Genomic DNA, 15,732 nt, shown 5'->3' with positions numbered 1-15,732 from the left:
CACGGTCACTCCACCCTTCCCTGTCTTGCAATCCCAAACCCAGTTCCTAGTTATCATCGTGACCCTGTAATCCTTTCCCAGGACATCACCTGGGACGTGTCGTCATCATTAGCACCCTCCCTTCCCTCTCAGTGAATTAGTTCAGTTCTAGCTATGCTTTTCTTTGGAGTCTCTTGCTCCTGGTACCCTATCTCTAATGTTTCCCTGCTGAGCTTTAGCTATTGATTACTCCTACCATCGGCACCTTTATTTTTTACGCCAACTCACATACTGTTGAAAGAAGCTGGAGAGAATCAGAAAACAGAGCCAAGTGGCGCGACTACCAATTTTGTTATGTAATCTCAACGAGGACCTCACGGTAGCAAAGGAACCCTCAGACATCTTCCTAATTGACCTATTCGTTCACTCACCAAGCGGCTTTCCCAGCCTTTTCACTCTTCCTCAAACTTCCACCCTCCACTAACCAACCACTCAGTTGACAAAGTGATATTTCCAAAGTGCAAAGTTTGATCACATTGCTTTCCTACTCAATACTCCAGTGGCCCTCTGTCACCTCCAGGATGAAATAGAAAACCTTCGTTTGGCTTCAGAGTCTTTCGTAGCATCATTTTTAAAGTTTTTCTTTAATACTAAACTCACACAATTTACTCCATACTCCAGTGACACTGATTTCTTTGTTATTCCTTTTACAATTTACTCCATGACCATTCTGGGCATTTTCCCTGGTTGTATCCTATGGCTGCAATTCTCCTACCTCATCGCTGCCACCTGGCTTTCTTATAGCCCCAGGCAAAAGTTTACCTTCTACAAGAAGCCTTTCTCAAATTCACTTAATGTTACTACTTTCCTTCTGAGACTACTCATTTTGTTTGAACGTAATCATCTGAATGTTGTCTCCCAATCAGAGGTGAGTTCCTTGAGTCTTCCGGCTTCTTTTCATCACCAATGCTCTTAGCACAGTATGTCACATGTCGCAGTTACTAACTTTATTTTTCTTCTGACATGGATCTTTTGGTAGATCAAAGCGATGTTCCTGTTATTTTGTCAGCTATATTTTAACAAGGCATTGAAAACTATCCCAAGCTTTTCTTATTTCAAAGATGGACATGTAGGATACCTGATGAAACAATCAGGCAGATTAAGAATTGTCTGAATGGGTAGATTCAATAATGGCTCAGTCAATTTGTAAGGATGTTTCTAGTGGAGTGTCACAGAGAGAGCCTGTGCTTGGAATTGCCCAATTATGAATTTTTGTCAATGACTCAGATAAAGGCACAGATGGAATGCTTATTTAGATGACACCAAGCAGGGAATAATAACTAACATAATGGATGCTAGTTCTGATTCACAAAAAGCCTGACAGGGCAAATTATTTAGGCTAAATCAAATAAGATGTAACTTAATAGAGATAAATATAAATTCATATACAGGTTAAAAAACATCATCTTCAAAGGTATAAGATGAAGGGGAAACAACACTTTAAAAAATTGGTTGACTTTTAAAACATCAGGGTCTTTTCATGGGCTTCATTAAGCCCCAAATGAAACACTAGTGTAAAACTGGCAATGAAGAAAGTTAATGCAAGCTTAGGCTACATTAAGAGAGGAAGGGGGCCACAAGTTTGTAAAAATACTTGAAAACATAAAAATAATGAACTTTCCTTTGTAAGGTATATAACTACCTAAAACTAAGGTCAAGGCAAGCAGCCAAAATAGAGAAGTGGGATAACGTAATACAACCTAATTCACCTCACAATTATTTAAGAAGAATGCTAGATAGAGTACTAGATGGGAAATCAAAGTAAAAACTAGTCTGTCTAGGTCAAGATCATGTATCTGGCCTACAGGCAAGTGACCAGGGCAGGAACTATGGAACATGGATAGGCTGGCACAACAGACTCAGAACTCTGAACTCCATCAAAAATATGAGCATTCAGAGTTGATCAAGGACTTAGTACAAGCTTCAAGTCTCAAATAAAAATTAAGGTCTCTGAAAGAGCACGAGGTTCAGAATGTTGAGTGTATTTGATGGACAGGCATGGACCATTGGAACCAGGAGCAAAGGAGCCTGGGAAAGAACCCAGGAGCAAGAGGGGTTTTTTGTTGGGAAATGGAAGAGGGAGGTGGACTCTCTCTGTGGACTGCTTAGTACTGACAAAAGCCAGCCTGAAAGGATTATTCTAGAAGACTTCAGCTTGAGCCCTGATATTTCCTGTCAGTCACTGTCTACCTTATAGGAGGGAAAACTCTGATCTCTTTGGATTTGAGAGGTCAAGGACTCAGACAGCCTCTGAGCTGATCCCCACAGCCCCACACTCATTCCTGCCTCAAGCCAATCCCGGCTATACCTTATTGGGAAAGGGAAGGAGAATTCCTGGTTTGGCCTTTTGGGGTTATCCAGGAAGAAGGACCTGGGGGGGAGGGGGTATACTGGGTGGCTCAGTGGATTGAGAGTCAGGCCCAGAGATGGGAGGTCTTGGGTTCAAATATGACCTCAGACACTTCCTAACTATGTGACCCTGGGCAAGTCATTTAACCCCCATTGCCTAGTCCTTATCACTCTTCTACCTTAGAATCAATACCCAGTATTGATTCCAAGACGGAAGGTAAGGTTTAAAAAATAAATAAAAAAAGAAGGACCTTGGGGTTAAGAATTTAGGGACATCTCTCACTCCTCTGCCAGACCCCCCACCTTCCAATACCTTGGTATCATTAAATCCTTATCTCAACTTGCAGTCAGATATTGGAAAGACATTATTCAGAGGGACACAGAGGGAGCTGGGAATCTAGAGGCAGCTAATCAGCCATACTCAGTGCTGGTCAGGCTCCTGTTGTGTTGGTGAACAGAGGGGAGGTTTGTACCTCCAGGGGATCTGTGCTTACCTACCTGGGGTATCTCTAACACCAATATATAGAGGAGGCCTTCCCTCAGGCTATCATCATTGGCCCACTCATGAGGACCTCATCTTTCTGGAGAATTATGCTCTTGTCCCAGCCCTGGTGTGGTGAGATAGGGAGAGCACCTGCCACCCATTCCATCTAGACTCCTCCCTGATACTACTCACTTATCAGTCAGCCTCCCCAACTAATGATTACTGTCCTGAAGAATAACCTCCCTCCCCCTCCCCTCTCCCTCTCTCTCTCATTTAAAAACCTGGATATAGAAAATATGTAGACAACCAACAAAAAAATTGCATAAAAACACCTAATGCTACTCCCAAATAAATAAATCAAAGGATAAAATGTTTTCATTGAATAGTGTAAATAACCACATGAAAATATTGCATCTAATCATTAAGAATAAGAGAAATACAAATTAAAAAACATGGGGTTTCTCCTCATCCCCAGTAAATTGGAAAAGATGACAAAATATACAAATATTGAATGTTGAAAGACAGGCTCACCATAACAGATTGCTGATGGAACTGTGAATTAGTTTATCCAAGTATGGAAAGTAATTTGGTAAATTATGCTACAAATAGAAAGCCGGGGTTGGGGGGTGGGGAACCTAAGTAAAGTCATCTCAAGTGCATTAACGATGAAAGATGAAAGAATTTTAAAAAATGACTTTTGGTGTCTAACCTCACAGTACTAGATGTAATTCTAGAAAAAATAGAAATGGTACTGAATATAACAAAGATGGAGGGGATGCTAGGTAGCACGGTGGATAGTGCCAGACTTGAGTTTGGGTGGACATGGGTTCAAATGTGGCTGCAGACCCTTCCTAGCTGTATGAACCCAGGCAAGTCACTTAACCCTGATTTCCTAGCCCTTGCCACAATTCTGTCAGAATTGATACTAAGACAAATGTAAGGGTTTAGAAAAACAAAACAAACAAAAAGATGGAAAAAGCAACTGGATTAAATCAAATATATAAAAAGGAGGTTTGTGTTCAATCAAGTAGTAATTATTCCGTACCTACACCTTGTGGGAGGTACTACATGTTAGGTGATGGGGATAAAAAAAAAAGACAAAAAGGAAATACTTTTTGATCTTAAAAAGAGTGTACGTTTTTTGGGACCCCTGAGATATGCAAATAAGTAAATGTGAAATATGCACAAAGAAAAAAAATTGGGATGGGGCGGTTGGGAGGGGAGAAACCTAGCCATGGGGGAAAAGATTAAAAATGGTCCCATGTAGGTTGGCACTTGAGATAAGCATTGAATAAATCTAGGGGCAAACCAGTCGAGAATCCTGCAGTTAATGGCATCTCCATAGTATTGCCTACATTTATCTGCCCCTCCTTCCTATTGAGTAAGTATGCCTTTTCAAGTTCTTTGCCACTAGGTACTTGGGCCATTTCACCAGCATCCTGATGGGCTTTCCTACTTCTTGTTTCTGTCCTGTCCAATATATACTCCACAAAAATACACAAATAATCTTTCGGAAGCGCTTTGGGCAAATAACCTCAGTGACTTCCTATTGCAGGTAGCTTTAAAATACAAACTCCCCAGTCTAGAATTGAAAATTGCTCACAGTCTATGTAATTCTTTTGTGAAGTAGCATGGTATAGTGGTATAGTGGATAGAGTATTATAGAATGCTATACTTAGCATCAATAAGATCTGAGTTAGAATCTTGACCAAGGCCCTTACTAGATGTATGATTAGGAAATTAACTTAATTTCTCTCTGCCTTATTTCCTTTATCTGTAAAATGAAGGGTCGGAACTCACCTTCTAAGGTTCCTTCCAGTTCTGAATTATCTAATTCAATACCATTTATTCAGAGCAACAAGCATAAGGAAGATAAAGGAATACAAGGTACGCACAAAATAGACACAAAGAAATATGGGCAGGAGAGAAGAAAGCATTAACTAGAGCAGCGGTTCTCAACCTCTCAATTTGTAGCAATGAGAATACATTATGCATATCAGGTATTTACATTCCGAATCATAACTGTAGCAAAATTACAGTTTTGAAGTAGCCACCAAAATAGTTTTTGGGTTTGGGGTCACTGCAACACGAGGAACTGTATTGCGGAGTTATGGCATTAGAAAGGCTGAGAACCACTGAACTAGAGGGACAGCAAAAATGTCTTGATGGTGTGATTTTTAAATCTCCATCTTGCTTGGTCTAGCATCCAAAATTGTGCACACCCACACTACATGGGCACGTGCTAGTCAAGGACAAATCAGTCCAGCAATTATTGGTTTTGTTTTTTTCCCTCTTATCCCCAAATTATTCTAATCTTTAAGTTGATTATGTTTTCATGATCCTTTGGGAAAAACCTTTTCCCCAGAGGATCATACGGAGAAATGTAGAAATGGAGAGTTGAACCCCGGACTTCAATCTCCAGAAGTCCTTGCTCTAGTTCCCAGGATGCCCTCTAATCTCACTGAGATTTCCACCTGGGCGAGATCAAAATTTCTATTTAACTGGCTGTAAAAGCCTACTGAGCTCTCTTCCTACTTCTGCTTCCAAGCAGACGCATCTCTCATGATGTAAGTGAAATTGAATGGGCCTTTCGGCCCTCCTAGGCACATGCTTTCTTACTTGTATTTTTCTTAAATTCTTAATCTTTAATAAACCTCATAAAATATAATATGTCTAGCAAAGAAACTAATTTTAACTGCTACAATGGCACCTGAGTGGATTCCAAGAGCTGGCAGGGAGATCTAAGGAAGAGTTTTCCAGTTATGGCAACCAGTCTATGCAAAGGCACAGAGGTGGGAGAGAATGTGGGCTACTGGGAACCCCAAGGAGGCCAGTGGGCCAGGCTCCTATAGGGAACAAGAGAGAGGGAGTCATGGGAAGTCAGAAGAGGTAAATCCCAAAAAGGAGCTTGCGTTTTATCAGAAGCATCTGGAGCAATGTGACCAGACGCTGCTTTAAGAATAACAGATGTAGTCCTTCTCTTCTTCACCCATCTGGCTCTCCTGGCGAGAGGCTTTTAAGGGCGGAATGGGAGTGGACAGCATGGAGAAAAGGGGCCAACGTGAGAGACAGTGGGGAAGAGTGGCAGCCCTCTCTGCATAGGGATCGGCCTGAGCAAAGGCGAGGAAGAGGATGACGACATCATGGCCAGAACACAGCCTCTGGGACAGTTTGCCGAGAAGGCCAAGTCACACAGAATGAAGGGGAAGTAGGATGGGTCAGGAGGGGATTTAAATAAGAAACAGAGGAGGTTGCTCTTTACCCTGAAGACCCGGGCAACCCCGAAATGGGAGTGATGGGTCGGAGCTGGGACAGGGGAGCAGATGTGCACGCAGAATGGGTCAGAGAAAGAAGCGAATGAAAACAGGGAGACCACAGAGAAGCTTCTCCGAACAGACCGTGAGGACTGGCTTGCCTGGTGGTGTAGATAATTTTAGGGGCTGCTATTTTTTAGTGGAGAACCCCACCATGCTAAAAACTATCCAATTAAACAGCAAGTTCGACAGGGAGACACTTACCCTCTGGGCTCCTCCTCATGACCCTTCCCCTTCTGGATTTTGATCCACTGCTCCAGTTGCAACATTGAATTGGTTCTCTGGATGACGCGATCTGACTCCATATGCACTGGTACAGTATTAGGATGGCTTCCACTTCTAAGGTCTGCCAGGCTAACATTGACTGCTTTAGTGTCTGAACCATTGGTTTGAGCTGGCCTGTAGCGTCCAGGAGGATTCGTGCTAGTTGTTAAACTCTCATACTCTGAGGGCAGAGAATTCAGTTTTACACTGTTAATTTTTGTTAAAGGTCTGTCTTGACCATCCTTCTGAAATCCATATTTTTCAGCTTCTAAGGCCCTTTTTTCTTCAATTTTTCTTACTTCCTTCTTCTTCTGACTACTCTGCATCTCTGGCTTAATTAGCACCCTATGGTTGGAAATATTATTGACTTCTCTAGATGGTGCTTTTTCAGATGGGATCTTATCCACTCTGAAACCAAAAAAAGAATTATAGGCTATTTAGTAAAACTGATACAACAACCAGTATTATTGATATGAGGTTCAAATGAGATAATTTATACGAATCACTTAAAAAATCCTGAAGTGCTAGATAAACATTAATTTTCATCACCACTTTTACCCTACAATATATTCAAAGAAAAAAAAAACTAAATTTACTTTTATTCATATACCAAGTTGATATATGGTTATAAAAAATGGGGTGGGGAAACTCATAGGGAGATGAGGTGAGGAGAATTATAGTGAACACCAAATTAGGATAAATGCAATGATATTAAAATATAAGCACAGTGCTAGAACATATTATGATAATGGTAAAAAAAACATAGTAATGTTCCTATTATAATAAGGATATGGAGAAGACCTTTAGAGTGTTATGCCCAATTTCAGGCATATGTAGAGAACCTGAAAGGAATGTGTAGATGCCACACAAAATGATTTTAAAAAATGGTCTGAGACTACTAAGAAATTATGGGAGAGACCTTATTTTTAAAAAATGAATTAAGCGGGGGCAGCTGGGTAGCTCAGTGGATTGAGAACCAGCCCTAGAGACGGGAGGTCCTAGGTTCAAATCTGGCCTCAGACACTTCCCAGCTGTGTGACCCTGGGCAAGTCACTTAACCCCCATTGCCTACCCCTTACCACTCTTCTGCCTTGGAGCCAATACACAGTATTGGCTCCAAGATGGAAGGTAAGGTTTTAAAAAAAAATGAATTAAGAATATTTTTCCATGGTTACATAATTCATGTCTTTCACTCTCCCCTCCCTGAGCTAACAAGAAATTCCATTGGGTTACACATGTATCATTAATCAAAACCTACATACATATTATTCATATTTGCAAAAGAGTGATCATTTAAAGTCAAAATCCCTAATCATATATCCATCAAAACATGTGTGATCAAAAATGATTCACTTTAATACTGGAAATTGTGGCCAATATGAAAGCAAAGGAAGTGATAAATGTTGGAGGGGATGTGGCAAAACTGGGACACTAATACACTGCTGGTGGAGTTGTGAATTGGTCCAACGACTCTGGAACTATGCCCAAAGGGCTTTAAAAGAATGCTTACCCTTTGACTCAGCCACACTATTACCAGGTTTCTGCCCCAAAGAGATCATAAGGAAAAAGACTTGTATAAAAATATTGATAGCCACGATTTTTGTGGTGGCGACAAATTGGAAAATGAGGGGCTGCCGTTCAATTGGGGAATAGCTAAACAAACTGTGACATCTGTTGGCGACGGAATACTGTTGTGCTAAAAGGATTAATGAACTGAAGGAATTCCATGTGAACTGGAAAGACCTCCAGAAATTGATGTAGAGTGAGAGGAGCAGAACCAGAAAGTTGTACACACAGACAGATACACTGTAGCACAGTCTAATATAATGGACTTCTTTACTAGAAGCAATGCAACGATCCAGGACAATCCCAAGGAACTTAGGAGAAAGAATGCTATCCATGTCCAGAGAAAGAACTGCGGAACCAGAAATGATTTAGAAAAATACATGATCAATCATGTAGTAGAATAATGATGTGATTGGGTCACTCTACTGAAAATATGAATAACATGGAAATGAGCTTTGAACAATGATACATGTATAACCCAGTGGAACTGCTTGTCAGCTCTGGGAGTGGGGAGGAGAGAGCAGGGGTAGGGTGTGGGAGTGGATTATAAATCAAGTAACCATGGAAAAATATTCTAAATAAAAATAAAAAAATAAAGAATGGGAAATGGTGTAGGCTGCCTCCTCCTCTCATCTCTCCCTCTCCCTCCACTCTTTTTTTTTTTTTAAACCCTTACCTTCTGTCTTGGGGTCAATACTGTGTATTAGGCAGAAGAGTGGTAAGGGCTAGGCAATGGGGATCAAGTGACTTGCCCAGGGTCACACAGCTAGGAAGTAGCTGAGGCCAGATTTGAACCTAAGACCTCCCGTCTCTAGGCCTGGCTCTCCATCCACTGAGCTACCCAGCTGCCCCCTCTCCCTCCACTCTTGACAGAGAATATTTGCCTATTTGCCCAGGGCTGTTTCTTGTGGTCTTTTCTGATTAGCCAGATAGCATATCCTATTTTTTCCCCTTCGATTCATAATTATTTAGAATTATTTACTTAAAGCCTCTGGTTTTTAGACTGAAAATGTTGATTCTGCTTATATCTACTTTATGCCAAAGTTTTCTTCTTTTAGAAGATACTATGTTTAGCAAATATTCAAGTCATAGTCTTCTTCTATTATTAAATAATATGTATATTCTTTACTTTAAGTATTCAATTTATGCCATATGGTTTTTCAAATTCCAATATCCTTAATGGGAAAAAAGTGTAGCTTTTTTAATATCAGGGCACTTATGTGGGGTTGTGGCAGAAAAATGATATTCTTATAATCAAAATAGAAGTGTAATACTACAAAAATTGCAGGTTAGGATTTATATTGTCAGACAATCTAATTCTTTTCTTTATTATTTTCTTAAAGGGTTTTGCCTCTTTAAAATGGTGTTAAAAGCAAGAAAGATATCTTATTTCTGAGGGACCTATGAGAAAGAACACTATCCACATGCAGAGAAAGAACTGTGGGAGTAGAAACACAGAAGAAAAACAACTGCTTGATCACATGGGTCAATGAGGATATGATTGGGGATATAGACTCTAAATGATCACCCTAGTGAAAATATCAGTAATATGGAAATAAGTCTTGATCAATGACAATATGTAAAGCCCAGAGGACTTGTGGGTTGGCTATGGGAGGGGGCATGGGAGGAGGGTAGGGAAAGAACATAAATCTTGTAACCATGGAAGAATTCTCTAAATTAATCAATTAAATAAAAAGATATTTTACATCTATCATCTAGTCTACCTAAATACTTAAGTATTTGCCCTATTGCTATACATACCTTGTATTATGAATCTATCATATAACAATCACAGAATTCACATATATGAATTAATTTTTAAAAAGGAAAACAGAGGCAATAAAACAAACAAAAAACTAAAACTATAACCTCTAATTTAAAATATAAACCAAAAGAAGGATGAATTGTATAATGCTGGATAAGAATGAACCAGCTGGAATTAGAATTTATTTACAAAGGAAAACATGACAATTTCTGGGAAAAGAACTGTTTAACTTCAACTGCCTACACCTCATCTTTTTTGCCTTAGTATCGATTTTAAGACAGAAAATAAGGGTTAAAAAAAATTAAACACCACCGTGCTCTAACTGGGATCCTTTTTTCCATTCATATTTCTCTCTGAATGAACCTGCATCCTGCTGCAGGATTCATTTTCCTTATCCTTAGGCCTAATCATGTTAGATTATTTTCCTGCAAAAAAAGCCTTCGATGTCTTCCCACTGTCTATAAGGTAAAATGTCAACTTTTTAATCTGGCAAATAAGGTTGTTCATTAACTAATTATAGCTTGCCTTTTGATCATGACTGAATTCTATTTCCTTTCTTGTTCTATTGGTGCTAACCAAGATATCTCTTGATTTTATAATCTTGTCATCTCCTACCTCTATTTATTCAGAAGAGGAGCATTATGCTTGATATTGTGCTCCATATCTTCCTTGTTGAAATCTTTCCTCTTCATGGTTCAGAATAATTATGGAACACTCCTTTCATGAACATCCTCTCATTATCTCAGCTAAAAAAAAAATCTTTCCCATCTCACACATTTCTGTCTTTCTTTAAAATTTTTATTTAATTGATTAAGAGAATTTTTCCATGGTTACATGATTTATGTTCTTTCTCTCCCCTCCTTCTACCCCATTCCGGTAGCCAACGCTCAATTCCACTGGCTTTTAGATATGTCCTTGATCAAGACCTATTTCCATATTATTGATATTTGCACTAGAGTCTACATCCCCAATCATATCCCCATCAACTTATATGATCAAGCAGTTGTTTTTCTTCTGTCACACCATTTCTTAAATCTGTGAAGAACCTCCCTTTGCTCTCATCATTGTCTGTCATATTTATTTATGTAACTGTATTAACTATCACCTCCAACACTGTAATATATACTTAAAGATAGAGACATTGCTTTTCTCCTTTATACAATTAACATCTTTAGTGCAGTGTCTTGTATGCATAGTAGGAAATTAATAAACGTTGGTTAAATTATTTTATACCTAGCACATTTGTTGTAGAGTATATATTCAATAATATTTAGCCATTGATCAATAAACATTTACATATATCATGGATTTCCTTAAAATTATTTCTTGGCTGATAAAATATTATTTTAATGTAAAACTTTATTTAGTTTATAGAATTTAAAGAGATTTTCTTCCCATTATTTTCAATTTATTATATAAATATACTAAAATCAATTGTAATTTTGGGTTTTAAACAAATCAGATGGAAAATCCATTTTTAGTAGTTTGGTATTTTCTGGATCTATTTGTGTGGGAAACTGCTATATTCCATTGAAGGGAAATAAAATATGAGAAAAATCATTAAACATTCATGAAATCATTTAACTTGTTGGCAAATATTACTTGGTTGTAGCATAAAAATGTTTGAAATCAAAACCATCTACAAAACTTAAGTAATTTACCTTATATATATAATTAAATTCAGTAAAACTAATTCTCTTTTGGGGAGCAAGGAGTTGAACGAAATTATCTTGTTGGAAAACATCTGGGTAAAATTTTGGTCATAACAACTAAAAAATGTACTTACCTGAAATTAAAGGTAATTCTGTAAGAAGAAAAAATTGAAGTTTGAATATTAGGAGTCTGGACTCATCTCTGGTAAAGTGACAGGTGAAAATGAGTGAATAGAGGAAAGATGGGAAAAGAGATCAGGTGGCATTCTCAAGAAGTTTAAGCCAGCATTAAAAAATTTAAAAAATCTACTAATCTCATCAACTAAGGACATAGGTTTCCTGTGATAAAGATATCAAGCATTTGCACGTAGATGCACATGCACACAGAAGCAAATACAATAATAGGAACATCTATTTAAATGAATGGAAGTGCATGTATGACTGGGAATCTCCACAATTGCTCTTGGGTGCTTTTACCTTTTCACAGGCTCTGTCTGTACAAGTGCAGCATCTAGCATGGCTTTCATCCACAACTCCATTTCCTTTCCTGTATCAGTGCAGAAATAATAGGTCCGCATGTTTGGATGGGCGGCCTAATTGGAAATGACATGGCCATTTAAAAATAAAAACATGAATCTGGTAAAAGAAAAATGGGGGAAAAAATTAGTTTTTCTTTATTGAGTTGCTTCATATTTAAAAAAAAAAAAAGATATCTTTTGATGTTTCTTCTTTACTGTGGAAAGTTTCCTCTTATTTCAGGGGGGATTAATTTTAAATAGTCATAAGATAGCATATGTACTTCTGTTTTTCCCTACTCTGCTTCTCTGATAATTTCAATAGAAAATAAAAAAGCTAATAGGTTAAAAGGGATCAGAAATTAAGTACATAGGATCTAACCTGAGTCCAGCCTCAGCAATTTTTATCGCTAGTTGAGGATCTCACTTCTATTTACCAAAAAATGACTCACCCTGGGTTATCCAGCAATCAGTGGCAAAGTAAATTGAAATTCAAGTTTCCTAACACTCTTCCCTTCCTTAACCAATTTCCCTCGGTCATGAATAGTTCTGCTTAGAATAAGTTGTTTTTAAGTTGGACAGTTTTATTTCAAGGAGTTTGTGAACTTGATTGGAAAAAAATGCATCTTTATTTTCACTAACTTCTAACTGAAATGTAGTATTTCCTTCAATTTAGGAATGTAGGCAACAAGTGTAGGAGTCCATAGGCTTTGTCAGACACCTCCAAAGGTGTCTGTGACACAAAAAGATTAAGAACTTCTAGTCTAAGTGAAGCAAGGGGGAGAAAAATATTTATAAGCAACTAAGGTCATACACATTTTTTAGCATTTACTTCCCTTTCAGTCTTAGAACTTAATGAAGGGAAGATTCATCAGTTAATTGGATACTTTTATAATTTTAAAAAGTCAAACAAAAAAAATTAGCAAAAAAAAATTTGACCTTGGGGCCTAAATAATTTTATTTTTTTCTAAAGTGATCAGATTAACTGGTAAAGTTCTTCATTTGAATTTTATAAAATAGGTGTGCATAAAACGAGGGGACTGTATAATCTATTTAAAAAACATTTTTTAAAGTGCAAAATTGGAATGAAATTTTTGAGAATTAAAGTAAATCAACATAGACCAAATTCTGACTTACCCTTTTGACATGCAGCAGAATGTAGCTTAAAGGCCTCTGAGATAGCTAAGAGCAGCTCATAATTCCAAATAAGCAAATAATACAGTGGAGAGAATTTAAAGCATAAATTATTGTTCTTATCATGAAAAATATACCAAAATAATCTTTAAGAAATCAATATTAAAACTACTCATTTAGAATTAAGGAAAATTACCTTTTTTTAAAAACCCAAACTATTATTTCTAAATTTTAATCTAGTCCGAAGTCAACCCTTATATTAATGAGTTCTTTAAAATAAACCATAAGTTAATTTCTTAAATGGATGCATTATAGCATTAAAATGTTATTTTTGAAATCTTAATGTCATTTTGAAAACTGAATTTTACTGTATCTAAATATTATAAAATATCCAGTTATATCTATCTATATCTTTGTAGTAATTGAGCAAAATAACTTCTTCATCTTCTAATATAAATGCAAATAGAAGCCTAAAAAAATGTGTAACACATTTCTTACCTTAAAAGCATGTTTGCGATTAATGTGGTCTTCAGAGGTTAGCATAGCTATTTGAAAACTAGGCAAGAGAATGCTTCCCAATATGCCTTCTTCTTTTTCATCTAAAATATATTTAATAAAAATTAAAAATGTTTTCCCATAGCAAAAGTATTCTCAAAATGGTTTAACATGTGAAAATTCAAAATATACGAATACAAAAATATTCTATTAATTGTAGAGATGAAGAGATTAATTGTAGACATGTCTTCTTTTTCCTAATATGTTAAAAGCTTTGTGGAAGCTCTAAGATATTGGGAGGCAGTGTGGTTTACTAGGAAACAGTACTGGATGAGTCAGTCTGAGTGAACTCTAACTTTGCTATGTAACATCGGTCAAGTCAATTATTCTCTGGACCTTGATTATAGAGGCTGGATTAGGTTGTTGAATCTCCAACACCCTCTCTATCTCTAAATCTATCAAATATCTATTCATTTATGCAGGCAATCTGTCTCTTTAATCTTTGCAATTGCCTCTGATTGATCTCTCCCACTTACAAGTTTCCTGCATTCAAATCCAAAATGATTTTCCTAAGAGGATCCAGACTATGGCTCATTGGCATTTCAATTTTCTTTCTGACTGCTTTGTAGCACTTTTTCTTTGACCAGAAAAACATGGAGTTGGGCTATAAGAATATTTCTGAGAAGGTTCATGTTGATGTTGGGATTTCTTTCAGGTTTGACTAGTGGATTCTTTCCAAGTTCACTTTGCCCTAAGGGTTTAAGGAATACAAGCAGTTTCTATTCACAATTTCTTGAATGATGGTACTTAGCCTTTGTGAAGAACAGTTTTCAGGTAGTTTAATGATTCTTGGATTAGCTCTCCTTGACTAGCTTTTGACAGGTGATATTTTACATTTTCTTCTAGGTTTTCAGTCTTTCACCTTTTTCCTACTATTTCTTATTGTTTTATGGAATCAATGATTTCAGTTTGGTCCAATCTAGTTTTGAGATATTACTTGAATAATGCTTTGCAGTACATCTTGAACTAAGCTATTTCTTTTCTTTCCAATGTGTCTAGCTATGTCATATTCCTTTCCAAATGTTTCCTCCAGGGATTAAGAAGGGATTCTTAAACTTTTTTTGGTAACATGAACCCTTTGGCAGTTAAGTGTATGTTTTTAAGTGCATCTAATAAAATACATAGGGTTACAAAGGAAACCATCCATTTATATATATATATATATATAAATTTCTAGGTCTCCAGGTTGCTCTATAGCTCCAATATTGTTTATATATATGATCACTTTTAAATTCTTGCTTCATTTCTTCAAGGAATTCCATTAGTTTGTTGGCACATCTAGGAGTTTCTTTGGGTTTTGCTTATAGATATGATATGGAGTTATTTTCTTCTGGGTTTTGGGACATCCATGGCTCTTTATGTCCATATTTATAACATTTACCATGTGTGTTTTCCCAACATTTACTTTGCAAATTGGGGCTTTTTTCATCTGTCAATAAACATTTATTAAACATCTTCTAGAGACCACATACTATGCTAAGTACCTGGGTTACAAAGAAAGGCAAATGATGGTTCCTGCTCAAGCAACTCAGTCTGATGGGTGAGACCACATGAAAAATGTACAAACCCTAGACAGGACAAGTTGAAAATAATCAACCAAGGGAAGAGCAGAATTAAGAGGCCTCCGAAAAGGCTTATTGGCCAAGTTTTGTTAAGTGCTCAGCACAGTGTCTGGCACACAGTAGGTGCCTAATAAATGCTTACTGATTAGATTGCTTGCTTCCTCCTGATACTGATACCGATCCTTCAGGCCCTCCAGGAGCTGTCCCTCCAAAGTTCTGCACAAGGGCATGACCAGATTACTGCCATCCTTTTCTGGGTCCCAGTGATATAGCTGCAAGCTTCAGGGATTCGCCTTCTCATTCCTCTCCCTGGGAGTATGTGGTTGTAGAATAGTTTTCCCTAGTTTGCTATTGGTCCGTGGGCCATGTTATGTTTGTGAGTCAGGTGTTCCTGGTGAGACTTCATCCTTGCTTTCTACAGGCTTTGGGCTATCCCCACCTAGAACTGGGCAAGAAAAATCCTTGAACTTCCCGATTGTCACGTGGTCTCTTTAAAATCCTTGCTAGAGCAGCGAGAGAGGCTGGACGTTGTG

General features: G+C 37.5%; 1 protein-coding gene across 32 annotated transcripts in view; it reads right to left on the bottom strand.

Moving 5' to 3' along the window:
- Nucleotides 1-15,732, bottom strand: part of PLEKHA5 (pleckstrin homology domain containing A5) — a 179,151-nt gene that overhangs the window by 60,754 nt on the left and 102,665 nt on the right. For 16 of the 32 annotated variants that reach the window (XR_008912200.1, XR_008912199.1, XM_007503558.2 and 13 more), the window contains 4 exons: nucleotides 13,581-13,681; nucleotides 11,911-12,026; nucleotides 11,568-11,585; nucleotides 6,391-6,858 (listed from right to left, as the gene is read on the bottom strand). Coding sequence is in view for 30 of the 32 variants with exons in the window: in XM_007503558.2 (XP_007503620.2) it covers nucleotides 6,391-6,858; nucleotides 11,568-11,585; nucleotides 11,911-12,026; nucleotides 13,581-13,681 (703 nt within the window). In the remaining 2 variants the exon portion in view is untranslated. Of the gene's footprint in view, nucleotides 1-6,390; nucleotides 6,859-11,567; nucleotides 11,586-11,910; nucleotides 12,070-13,085; nucleotides 13,227-13,580; nucleotides 13,682-15,732 lie in introns of those variants that run through there. The other 16 variants (XM_056799313.1, XM_056799318.1, XM_056799319.1 and 13 more) reach the window with 2 other exon arrangements.

Source organism: Monodelphis domestica, chromosome 5 (assembly GCF_027887165.1).
Source record: "Monodelphis domestica isolate mMonDom1 chromosome 5, mMonDom1.pri, whole genome shotgun sequence".
NCBI classification, from domain to species: Eukaryota; Metazoa; Chordata; class Mammalia; order Didelphimorphia; family Didelphidae; genus Monodelphis; species Monodelphis domestica.
Note: the sequence above shows the minus strand (reverse complement) of the source record. Positions and strands in the feature narration are given on the sequence as shown.